The sequence below is a fragment of the Macaca fascicularis genome, chromosome 6, assembly GCF_037993035.2.
Source record: "Macaca fascicularis isolate 582-1 chromosome 6, T2T-MFA8v1.1".
Taxonomy (NCBI): Eukaryota; Metazoa; Chordata; class Mammalia; order Primates; family Cercopithecidae; genus Macaca; species Macaca fascicularis.
Window position 1 is genome coordinate 109,407,382 of NC_088380.1, and position 13,060 is coordinate 109,420,441.

The window sequence follows — 13,060 nt, forward strand, 5'->3', positions numbered from 1 at the left end:
GAGTAACTTTTGGCTTCTCATTACTTTTGCAAATTTCTGTAGCTGGCTTGAATTTCTCCTCAGAAAATGGGTTTTTCTTTTCTAGCACATCATCAGGCTGCAAATTTTCCAAACCTTTATGCTCTGCTTCCCTTTTAAACATACGTTCCAATTCAAACCATATCTTTGTGAATTAATAAAACTGAATGCTCTTACAAGCACTCAGGTCACACATTGAATGCTTTGCTGCTTAGACATTTCTTCCACCAGATACCCTAAATCATCTCTCTTAAGTTCAAAGTTCCACAAATCTCTAGGGCAGAGGCAAAATGCCAACTGTCTCTTTGCTAAAACATAGCAAGAGTGACATTTATTCCAGTTCCCAGCAAGCTTATTATCTCCATCTGAGACCATCCCAGCCTGGACTTCATTGTTCATATCACTATCAGCATTTTCGTCAAGCCATTCAACAAGACTCTAGAAAGTTACAAACTTTCCAACATCTTCCTGTCCTCTTCTGAGCCCTCCAAACTGTTCTAACTTCTGTTTATTACCCAGTTCCAAAGTTGCTTCCACATTTTTGTGTATCTTTATGGCAGCACCCCATTTCTGGTACCAATTTCCTGTATTAGTTCCTTCTCACACTGCTAATAAAGACATACCCAAGATTGGGTAATTTATAAAAGAGAGAAGTTTAATTGACTTACAGTTAAGCATGGCTGGAGAAACCTCAGGAAACTTACAATCAGGCAGATTGCTTCAGAAGGGGAAGCAAACATGTCCTTCACATGATGGCAAGAAAGAGAAGTCCCAAGCGAAAGGGGGGAAAGCTCCTTATAAAACTATCAGATCTCATGAGAACTCACTGACTATTATGAGAACGGCAGAAAGGGGGTAACCGCCCCATGATTCAATTACTTTCCACCAAGTCCCTTCCACAACAGGTGAGGATTATGGAAACTACAATTCAAGATAAGACTTGGGTGGGGACACAGCCAAACCGTATCAAACCTTAGAAAGAGATAATGAATGAAGAAACTTTAACCAATTACATATTAATGTGAAGGTTACAATATACTGAGTCTCAGATGTGCTGAACTTGTTAGCCATTATTATAGTCAAGTTGGAAAAATAAAAGATTATCAATGGTTGAATCCAGTACCTATGTTTTTCAGAGGAATAGTTATGATGTTATTAGTAAATAAATTCATATTGAAAATAGAGTTTCAGATATAGGATAAATTATTTGGTGTTTCATACTAGCAAGAGTGACTTCATATTTGCCCTTTACCATTTTCCCATGATTTAATAATACTATGAATATTCTTACATTGGTTCCTATCTAATAAAATTTCACATTTCAGTTTGATAATGACCCCATAAATTATGAAATATTTTTTGTTAATGATGCTACTTCCATTTCATAAATTTATTTGTTTTTTTTTTCTAGATACCACTGTATGGTTCTTAACTGCATATAATAGCATATATTACTTAAGTTTTAGATTTACAAAGCTGAATCAATATTTTGTGTTCAATTGAATGCATCAGTAATAAGAACTACTTCAGGGACTTATTGTTATCTTACAGGAAAACTATACCCAAAAGACTGTAACAGTCAAGTAGCTCAGATAATTGTGTGATGTATTTTTTTAATGGCCAAAGAATATAATTTAAGAATTTTTTCATTCTCCTATTTATGTAGAGTACTGGGACTCTACATAAGTTCCATAAAAATGGCAGCTGACTGATCAATGGATTCATGACAGATCCAAGCGGTCTGTTACCTTCCCAAATTGCAAATATATAATAGCAAATATTTAATGTTATTCAGATTCTTTTGCTTAAACAGTTGAACTACAAAATATTAATACTTTTTTCACAACCTTGCCTGATGCTAAAAGGAAATTCTGTTTTACAATAATATTCATAAGTTATTTATTGACTTGATATGTGTATTTATAAACACACACACACACGCACACAGACACATCCCTCAACTATGTACTGATCCAATCCTTTTTTGAGAAGATAACTTGGTTTTTTGGTGTGTCATGCATTTACTTTTCTATTACAGAAGCTTAGATTAGAAGAGCTTATCTTTGTCATTCATCCCTGTTGACATATAATTTCCCAAATAGAAAAGGAAATAAGTACCGTGTCTGTGATAATTGTGAATTTAAGGAATTATATTTCTAACAATTTAAATAGAAATATAATTTTGAAAGTATATATATGAATATATGTCCATAATGTTTTATAATAACCTAAAAGGTACTGAGATTAAAAGCAGAAATTGTCATATTTAAGTTTTTAAATTAATTATTACATAGTTGTTCCTTTTATAGTTGTAGAATAGCTGTTATTTGATAAGTTTTATGCCTTTAAGCATATTTTTGTCTCGAGGATAGATTTGGTTTTATAACTTTTAAATACTTCGAACATTCTCTTTTATATCTCTATAATATGTATTCGCATGTTGCACCTAAAGTATAACAAACATTTTGATCACTGCTCTTCCAGCTATTATCATTAATGACAAAGTTAAAATAAGTCATATTTTCTTTTGCAATTTGAAAGAAAATGTCTATTGAATGACTACATACTCTTTTGAAGAGCTTTTGAAATTTTTCAGGTACATTAAGAGTTCTTGATCAATGTTTCTCAAACCCCAGTGAGCATAGGAACCACCCAGGGGTCTTGTGAAAATGCAGATTCAGGTCCAGTAGTTCTGAAACTGCATTTCCCAGCAATGCCAATGCTTCAGTTCCACTGACCACCCTGAGTAGCACGGTTCTACAGGTTAATGGTGTATATTATAATCTAAATGACTGAAATGTGGTGGACAAAGAGTGAAGTCAAATACATTTGACTTCTTTTGATTTTGTATTTAGAATCTCAAGTGAATGGTCTGCATTTCTCAATTTCATAGGAGTTTATGATTGTTTCATTTCCTTTTTGCTGCATTTTGTTTAGCTCGTTTGACAGCAAGTTTGTTTACCAGCAAATAGGACTAGGACCAATTGAAGAAGACACTATTCTTGTCATAGATCCAAATAATGCTGCGGTACTCCAGTCCAGTGGAAAAAATCTGTGAGTTAAATGACTTATGTTGTTAAGACTTGTACTACATATATTGAGTATAGCATATATCATAGAGTCTTGAAATTTGAGTGTGTTGTATAGTTGCACTTAAGAAAGCAGAAAACTAACTGGGCCATCCCATCGTACATTTTCTAAATAGATGTTTCTAAATCTTGACTGAATATTAGAATCATCTGGGAAGCTCCAAAAAATTTAGATTCACTTGCCTGTTTGCCATTTGTATGTTTTCTTCTGAGAACTGTCTATTCAGGTCCTTGCCTATTTCATAATTGCTAAATGAGTATATTTGGAATGTTCTCACCTCAAAAAATGTTAAGTATTTGAGGTGATGGATACGTTCATTAGCTTGATTTAATCACTGCACATTGTATACATATGTCATAACATCACATTGTACCTCATAAATGTATACAATGAAAATTTGTCAATTTTTCATTTAAAAAATTAGATTTAGATTTTGTATAGAGTGGGGCTAATAATTTTAAGTTCCCAGGTGATTTTAATACGTAGTCAAGCTTGTTACATATTACATATGTAATATATATCTTGCATAGTTGATTAAGTGAGTTGCTGCTCAGCCAGATCTAATGATGCAAAAAAATTCTTCAGCAGAAAAATTCTTCAGGACAACCAAACTCATCAAGTAATCATCATTAAGAAAAAGAGCTTCTCTTTTTCCATCTCAAAGTGAATACTAAACAAATGTCATTTTTAGCATTCCTTATCATCCATATGTAATTTGGATTTGAAAACTGCTCATTATTTAGTCTTATTTTGAGATGGCACTTAAAAAAAGTTGGCTGATATTTATGGTTATTGAAAGAAGTGAGGGAGACACTTGCTTATAGATCTCCTGAACTATTGTAAACTGACAGCTTCAGTAACTATACCCTTCTCCATCTGCTTAAGCACAGGGAAAGCCAGCTTCTTTGCAAGGTGGGTAGCCACCCTTTTGAGTGCAACTGCTTGTGGAGATAATAATAATGCTGCTTAGAATTTTTTAATAGCATTCTCAAGATGGTGTGTCAGGGGTGAAATGTTTGAACCTATTTCATTGGTGCTCTATTCATTAACCAGAAGCACCCTCATTCCAGAAAGGAATTAAAGGGAAGGCAGAACAACTACTGCTAAATCAACTTAGCCATCGGTAGAGTATCTGTTTGAAAGCAAATCATAATCCTCACATTCAGTTGTCAAAACAGGGATCTAGTTCAGCTAATTAGTCAAAATCAGAGTGTTACAGTTATGGCTCATGAAAAAAAAAATCTGTGTTGTCAACACTACACTAAGATTAGAAGCTAACAGAGCTAGTGGATTGTCAGATATCACTTGACCAAACCACCTTAACGTATTGTCCGTGTGTCTCTTAGCTCAGTCCAAGTTCCTTACCCAGATTATTAAGATTGATTTGCCAGATTAACCTTCTCTAATGTTTGTCTGGCTCACTATTTCACTTTGCTTACATATTCACAGCCCATGTTGGCTGAAAGTTATGTGCTGTGGGTTTTACTGTCTTTAATAGGCACTCTTTAAAGCCTTTGAGTTATATTATCTAATAGTTTATATTAACACATTACATTTCCTTGCAACATCTTTTAACCTCAAACTATATCAATCCATTTATGTTTCTTAAGACAGTTTTATACATATTTGTAAGATGTTAATATTTATGACCTTAGAACCTGTTTTTAAACTAATATTGTTTTCTCTAATATACCATACTTTTTCATAAACATTTGTAATTTATATGTAGGCTTAATTTATAAATTTTAATACTATTAAATACTACTTAAGGTTTGTGACAAGGAAATCTTATTATAACAGTTTTTTTAACAATTCATTTTGGTCTTTTCTATACTAATGCAAGTATACATTTATCAATTTATAACTTTGTATTGTCTTTACAGAGAAATTAGAAAAATTTCTGTCACATATGCCTTGAGAGTAAATTAACACAAATATTTTTGTAATTAACACAAGTATTTTTATTTTGCAGGTTTTACTTGCCACATGGCTTGAGTATAGATAAAGATGGTAATTATTGGGTCACAGACGTGGCTCTCCATCAGGTAGTCGTCCTTTTGGTAATATTCAAATTAGAAGCTAACAGAATTATGCTTTTGAAATGCTCTGGAGTTCTATGGGTTTTTTTGTTTGTATGTTTGTTTTTTCTTCTGTGACCCAGTAAGTTATAGCAAGAAAATAGAGCAGCCATGTCTTAGTTCAGCATGTTATAACAAAGTACTATAGACTGGGTGGCTTATAAACAACAGAAATTTGTTTCTCACAGGTCTAGAGTCTGGAAGTCCCAAGAACAGGGTGCCAGCACGGTTGAGTTCTAGCGAGGGCCCTCTTCTGGATTATAGGTTGCTAATTTCTCATAGTATCCTTGCATGGTCAGAGAGAGAGAGTGACAGTAATCTCTGTTACCTCTTCTTATGGCACTAATCCCATTCATGAGAACTCTACATTTTTGTCCTGATTACCTCCCAAAGGTCCCACTTTGTGTTACCATCATATTGGGGGTTAGGATTTCAACATGTGAATTTGGATTTGAGACACAAGCATTCAGTCCATAACAATCCACATCTGAAATATTTCTTTTAGAACTCAATGCTAGGAAAAGCTAGTATATAAATGATGAAGTCACACTTGTCCCTTGGGCCAGATGTGAAGCTTCACTCAAATAACTACATGGGCCCTCCCAACCATTTTCTTAAGTGTCTGTATTTGTCTTTATTCCCTCTGTTCCTAACTGTTGTTGTTGTTGTTTGAGACAGGGTCTCACTCTGTCCCTTAGGCTGGAGTGCAGTGGCACGATTTCAGCTCACTACAGCCTCCACCTCCCAGGCTGAGGTGATCCTCCCACCTTAGCCTCCCAAGTAGCTGGGACCACAGTCACACACCAGCATACTCGGCTAATTTTTTAAAATTTTTTGTAGAGATGGGATTTTGCCATGTTGCCCAGGCTGGTCTTGAATTCCTGGACTCATGCAATCCACCCACCTCAGCCTTGCAAAGTGCTGTAATTACAGATGTGGCCATCGCGCCTGGCCCTAAGTCTTATTTCTATTTTTTCACTTATGTTTTTGGTTTTTTCTTAAACTGCCTTAATCTTCTATAAATTGAGGCTAGGCCTCTAGTAAATGTATATTTATATATAAAAAGTCAAATTTGTGTTATTTTTAAAAGAAGTTATATCAAGTGTAATACGCTTTTTATGAATAGGTGGCAAATAACTTGGAAAACATCATCTCAGTAAACATTTATTGCTCATGTATTACCTGGAATGCATTGTAGTATTAGCTAAGGAAAGACAAAAAGGAAACATCAGGGTGGACGGAACTGGGTATCCATGTACTGGTCTCCATTCACCACTAATTAACCGGGTGATCTTGAGCAAATCACTTAATCTTCATAGGCTTTATTATCAAATGAAGGAACCAGACCAGATGATTTCTAGGATCCCATTCAGTTGTAAAATGTATTAATATCTTATTTTAAATAAATCTCTGGGAGCTTCTACTCCAATTGCTTGTGAAAGTGGTCTTAGTCATGTGGGCATAAATCACTAATAACCATGAAAAGTAGGTAAGGCTTTTGTTCCTTTTTAAAAAGGTGTTCAAACTGGATCCAAACAATAAAGAAGGCCCTATATTAATCTTGGGAAGGAGCATGCAACCAGGCAGTGACCAGAATCACTTCTGTCAACCCACTGATGTGGCTGTGGATCCAGGCACTGGAGCCATTTATGTATCAGATGGTTACTGCAACAGCAGGATTGTGCAGTTTTCACCAAGTGGAGAGTTCATCACACAGTGGGGAGAAGGTACCCAATAAGACTCTTAATCTCTAATTGTAATTCTTAGCCAGCATCACTGGGAACTCAATACTGGCCACCACTCACATTCTTTAAGCTGTAATTGTCCCCTACAGGGTCATTGTAACCTGGGTCATTGTGTGCATCCAGTTAGCTTGACACACACACACACACACACACACACACACACACACACACACGTCTTACAAGGAAAATAATGCATGCACCAAAAAACTGTCCAAATAGGGAGAAAATCTGTAATGCATTTGTGGGTAAAAGACATTATAAAATAAACTTATAAACTGCTTTACCTTATCTTTCCCCTGGCTCCAGGCATTTAATGGTTTACTATCATGAATTTAGAAACATACTAGAGAGTCAAACTTTGGGTGATTTTTTAAGTTGTGTATCTAAGGCTTTTCTTTGTTCTGCAGAGTCTTCAGGGAGCAGTCCTCTGCCAGGCCAGTTCACCGTTCCTCACAGCTTGGCCCTTGTGCCTCATTTGGGCCAATTATGTGTGGCAGACCGGGAAAATGCTCGGATCCAGTGTTTTAAAACTGACACCAAAGAATTTGTGAGAGAGATTAAGCATTCATCATTTGGAAGAAATGTATTTGCAATTTCATATATACCAGGTATTTCATCTTAATATGTTTGTTGTCTTCTGTCCAACTGTACTCTATCCTTAAAAATTGTTTTATCTTAATGTGCTCTTTTTATAAATTTCCTTTCTTGTTGGAGGTTGAAGATACATTATATTTCACATCTTAAAAGTATCTTAAAACTGTTAGTGTGTTCTAACTCAGTTTTGATTAAAGTACCACTATTCATTGTACAGAAACAATGAAGAACTCAAAGGATTTAACACCGTTTGTAAGGGGTTAAAAATGTTCCCAAACATTGATTTTCATTTTCTCTTAATTATGATCATCTGCTCCAGTACTAAATAATTAACATTTGTCTTCACACATCAACAGATGGCATATATGTGATAAAATCAGTATTCAAAATACTCGTTTCACATTTTTAAAAACAGTAGTGACCAATTTTTTTAAAAGATAAAATATGTAAAAATAAGTGTGGCTTATGCCTCAATACGACGATAAATAATCAAAATCTTGAACTTTTTTCTCATTTTCATAACAGATTTTCTTGACTTTAAGAAAATCTGAAAAATAAGTCAGACTAATAAAATACATATAACATATTACAAAACAACTTACCATATTTTCTTTAAATAATGAACTACTGAAAATATATTTAATTTCTGAAATGTACATACAATTATTACAATATTTCTAAAATTGTAATTGACATAATTGTATATATTTGTAGAGTACAATGTGATATTTTGATGTATGTTTACAATGTGTAATGACTAAGGCTAATTAGCAAACCCATCACCTCACATACTCACCATATTTTTATGGTGAAAACATTGAAAATATACTCTTTTCACAATGGAGTGAAATGAGATCAATAACAGGAGGAATTTTTGAAAAATTCACAATTAAAGGGCACAATATATTTTAATAAAAATATTTATACCTGTATCAAAGTCGCATTGACTATTTATAGGTATTACTGCAATATTTATGTTTCTTTTAAGTTACATATGGCTACTGTCTGGACCAAGCAGCCCCCCAACTTATTTAGGACATAAAATCAAGGGACTCAGGTTATTGGATAGAGAGCAAATTTGGCTTCCTCAAGGAATAAAGAAAAACTAATAAGAGGTTCTCACAACTATGATTCCTTAGGTTGGTTTACCGCACATTTAAAGAAAAATTTGTCAGGACCATTTTCTTAATAAAGAGGGTGATCATGTTCATAATAAACAAAAATAAATTAAACATAAGAAGAAAATTATCAGTTGAGAAGGAATCTGGTTAAGAACAGAATCTAAGCAAAAGATAATTTTCTCTATAATTTTGCACAATAGTAATTGATGTTTATAGTTTTTTTATAGTACATCCTAGAAAAAACTATAACCCTTCAAGAATAATGAAAGTATCTTAAATGGTGGCTTAGCATTGTGTCTACTTTATTACGTTTTAATTCTTTGAAAATGTAGTGGTTCAATCATCTGAATTATTTATTAATGTAAACATCACCATTTTCATTGTTCTGAATAAATAGTATTGTGTTAGGAAATATAATTTTACTACAAAGTATATTCATGGTGTGAAAATTAAAAATATGGCCTTTTTAATTAAGGAAAAATATGTATTTGATAATCTGAAATATACATCTCATGTTTTCAAATTCCAGTTGTTTAAAATCAGATTGTTCTATATAGACTATAACTTCAGTTATTTTCTTTGATTTTCTCTTGGATTTTCCATGTAGCTATGGCAAATATTACTTATTTTTTAAAAGATCTGAGACTCCAAAATTATTGGCCTAAATAACCTGACTTTCCCCAATTCCTATTTAGGATGCCTGTAATAGCTATATATGCATATTATATCTATATATCAATATCTATGTATTCCTGATTTCTACTGACTTTCCAAGTGGAACACACATTTCAGTTCCTGATTTTCCTATTACAAGGAGGTTAGTCCACTAACCTGTTTACCACTGATCTGGTTACTCAGGAGGAGACACTATTTTATATTCTACTTTTGTTGCCAATTGTAGGGACCAGCTTGACCCTAAATTTATTGTTTGCCTACTACATGTGGATATATTAGAAGTCCATTCTTGCCCATATTTTAAAGAAAGGTTAACTGGATTTGCTGTGGCAGGCTTGCTCTTCGCAGTGAATGGGAAGCCTCATTTTGGGGACCAAGAACCTGTACAAGGATTTGTGATGAACTTTTCCAGTGGGGAAATTATAGACATCTTCAAGCCAGTGCGCAAGGTATTTACATATATTGTCTAGGTTTCAATTTTCTTGAGAAGAAAACTAAAATATAAATCTTGGCGTTCAATCTGCACTTGAATAGTTTTAGAAAAACCTTTGAGAAGATGTGGTAACTTTCTTAGCAAAGTTGATGGGAGTGTTCTATTTTATTTTTTATTTTATATTTTATTTAGAATAAATGTCCTTGTCTATTCCTAGATCAGTTTCTTCAGATGCAAATTAGCCTGTGTGCAGTTCTAAGGTTCTTAGTAGAAACTGCACCTGCATATGATGGCAGGTTTTTAAATTCACTATAGTAGAATACAAAAAATAAATCAGTCTCTTTCTGGTTTCATCCAAGTAGAGAAAACATCACATGTTAAGTGTACTCTTATAGTTCTCTTAGACCCAACAGAAATCTTGTTTGCTTTCTTTATTGCTATGACGGTACTAAGCAACAAGACTTGAAAATAGCACTTCCTGGAATTTATTCAAGTTCTAAAGATTTGGTTTAGTTAAGAAACTAAAAGCTACTTTTGGCTTCAAAAGTATTTTCCCACTGTTTATTCTAACATGCTTTTTATAAACACAGCAACTGTGTTCAGTGTGCCCATGGCCCTTCTGTCTTCTCAGTGTACTTTCTCTGCGGTATGATTGCCAGAGTGATCAGAATGTTCTCTACACTGTATGAATGTGCTTGGAGTATATCAAATTTAGAAAATTCAATCTGCTAAAATGCTGCAAATAAGTGTTATTCTTCAAAACATGTAAAGATTCATTGGTTTTAATTGGATCAAAATGCAACTATCATCAGCTACTGAACCAAGTTTATATCCTGACACTTATAATGTTATATTATTTCTAAGATACGAGATTTGCTAATTTAAAAAACTTTAAAATGCTTCAATATTATATTTTACTTTTAATTAAATTTTAATGTTTAATTTTTGTGGTTACACAGTACATGTTTATATTTATGGGGTACATGAGATATTTTAGCACAGGTATGCAATGTGTAATAATCACATCATAGAAAATTGGGTATCCATCCCCTCAAGCATTTATCCTTTGTGTTACAACAATCCAATTATACTCTTTCAGTTATTTTAAAAGGTACAATTAAATTATTATTGAATATAGTCCTATTGTTGTGCTATCAAATACTAGGTCTTATTCATTCTGATTTTAAAAAATCATTCTGATTAACCATCCCCACCTAACCCCCCGCCACACACACACACACACATACATTCTCTCTCACACACTCACACACTGCCCAGCACCCTTCCGGGCTCTGGTAACCATCCTTCTGTTCTATATATCTATGAGTTCGATTGTTTTTTTAGATCCCACAAATAATTGAGAACATGTGATGTTTGTCTTTCTGTGCCTGGCTTATTTCATTTATAATGATCTCCAGTTCCATCCATGTTATTGCAAATGACAGAGTCTTATTCTTTTTGTGGCTGAATAATACTCCATTGTGTATATGTACCACATTTTCTTTGTCCATTTATCTGTTGACAGACACTTAGGTTGCTTCCAAATCTTGGCTATTGTGAACAGCGCTGCAACAAATGTGGGAATGCAGATAGCTCTTTGATATACTGATTTGCTTTCTTTGGGCATATAACCAGCAATGGGATTGCTGGCTTATATGATAGCTCTACTTTTAGTTTTTTGAGGAACCTCCAAACTGTTCGATATAGTTTTACTAATTTACATTCCCACCAACAGTATACAATGGTTCCCTTTTCTCCACATCCTCATCAGCATTTGTTATTGCCTGACTTTTAGATGAAAGTCATTTTAACTGGAGTTAGATGATATCTCATTATAGTTTCGATTTGCATTTCTCTGATGATCAGTGATGTTGAGCGCTTTTCCATATGTCTGTTTGCCATTTGTATGTCTTCTTTTGAAAAATGTCTATTCAAATATTTTGCCCATTTTTTAAATTGGATTGTTAGATTTTTTTACTATAGAGTTGTTTGAGTTCCTTATATATTGTGGTTATTAATCCCTTGTTAGATGGGTAGTTTGCAATTTGTTTTTCTCATTCTGTGGGTTGTCTCTTCACATGGTTGATTGTTTCCTTTGCTGTGCAGACACTTTTTAACTTGATGTGATCTCATTTGTCTATTTTTGCGTTGGTTGCCTGTGCTTGTAGGGTATTACTCAAAAAAAAATTTGCCCAGACAAATGTCCTGGAGTGTTTCCCCAATGTTTTCTTGTGGTAATTACACACAGTTTGAGGTCTTAGATTTAACTCTTTAATCCATTTTGACTTGATTTTTGTATAAAGTGAGAGACAGGGATCAAGTATCATTCTTCTGCATGTGGATATCCAGTTTTCTCAGCACCATTTATTGAAGAGACTGTTCTTTCCCCAATGTATGTTCTTGGAAACTTTGTCAAAAATGAGTTCACTGTAGGTGGGTGGATTTTTTTTCTGGGTTCTCTATGTGATTCCATTGGTCTATGTGTCTGTTTTTGTGGCAGTACCATGCTGCTTTGGTTACATAGCTCTGTAGTATAATTTGAAGTCAGGTAATATGACTCCTCCAGTTTTGTTCTTTTTGCTCAGGTTAGCTTTGGCTATTCTGGGTCTTTTGTGATTTCATATAAATTTTAGAATTTTTTTCATTACTGTGAAGAATATTGATATTTGGATAGTGAGTGCATTGAATCTGCAGATTGCTTTGGGTATATGGACATTTTAACAATATTGATTCTTCCAATCCATGAACATGGAATATCTTCCCTTCTTGTGTGTGTCCTCTTCAGTATTTTTCATCAGCATTTTATGGTTTTCATTGTAGAGATCTTTCACTTATTTGGTTAGTTCCTAGGTATTTAATTTTATTTTTGGCCATTGTAAATAGGATTACATTTTCTATTTCTTTTTCAGATTGTTCACATTGGCATATAAAAATGCTGCTGATTTTTTATGTTAATTTTGTATCCTGCACCTTTACTGAATTTATCACTTCTAATAGTTTTTTTGGTGGAGTCTTTAGGGTTTTCCAAATATCATATCATATCATCTGCAAACAAGGATAATTTGACTCCTTCCTTTCCAATTTGATGTCCTTTATTTCTTTTTCTTGTCTGATTGCTCTAGCTAAGACTTCCAGTACTATGATGAGTAACAGTGGTGAAAGTAAAATGCTTCAATGTTTTATTCATAGAAATTTGTCTGTTAGAATACCGACAGCTAGTCTGGTGTTTATCAAATTTTATTTCAGAGATATGCATTTAATACTTACTCTGTGTCAGGCATTATGCTAGGTACTAAGGGTACAAAG

General features: G+C 33.7%; 1 protein-coding gene across 18 annotated transcripts in view; it reads left to right on the forward strand.

Moving 5' to 3' along the window:
- Window positions 1-13,060, forward strand: part of PAM (peptidylglycine alpha-amidating monooxygenase) — a 278,511-nt gene that overhangs the window by 249,566 nt on the left and 15,885 nt on the right. For all 18 annotated transcript variants that reach the window (XM_005557444.4, XM_005557445.4, XM_065546598.1 and 15 more), the window contains 5 exons: window positions 2,956-3,072; window positions 5,081-5,153; window positions 6,703-6,913; window positions 7,339-7,539; window positions 9,655-9,770. In XM_005557444.4, the coding sequence (XP_005557501.3) occupies window positions 2,956-3,072; window positions 5,081-5,153; window positions 6,703-6,913; window positions 7,339-7,539; window positions 9,655-9,770 (718 nt within the window). The remainder of the gene's footprint in view (window positions 1-2,955; window positions 3,073-5,080; window positions 5,154-6,702; window positions 6,914-7,338; window positions 7,540-9,654; window positions 9,771-13,060) is intronic.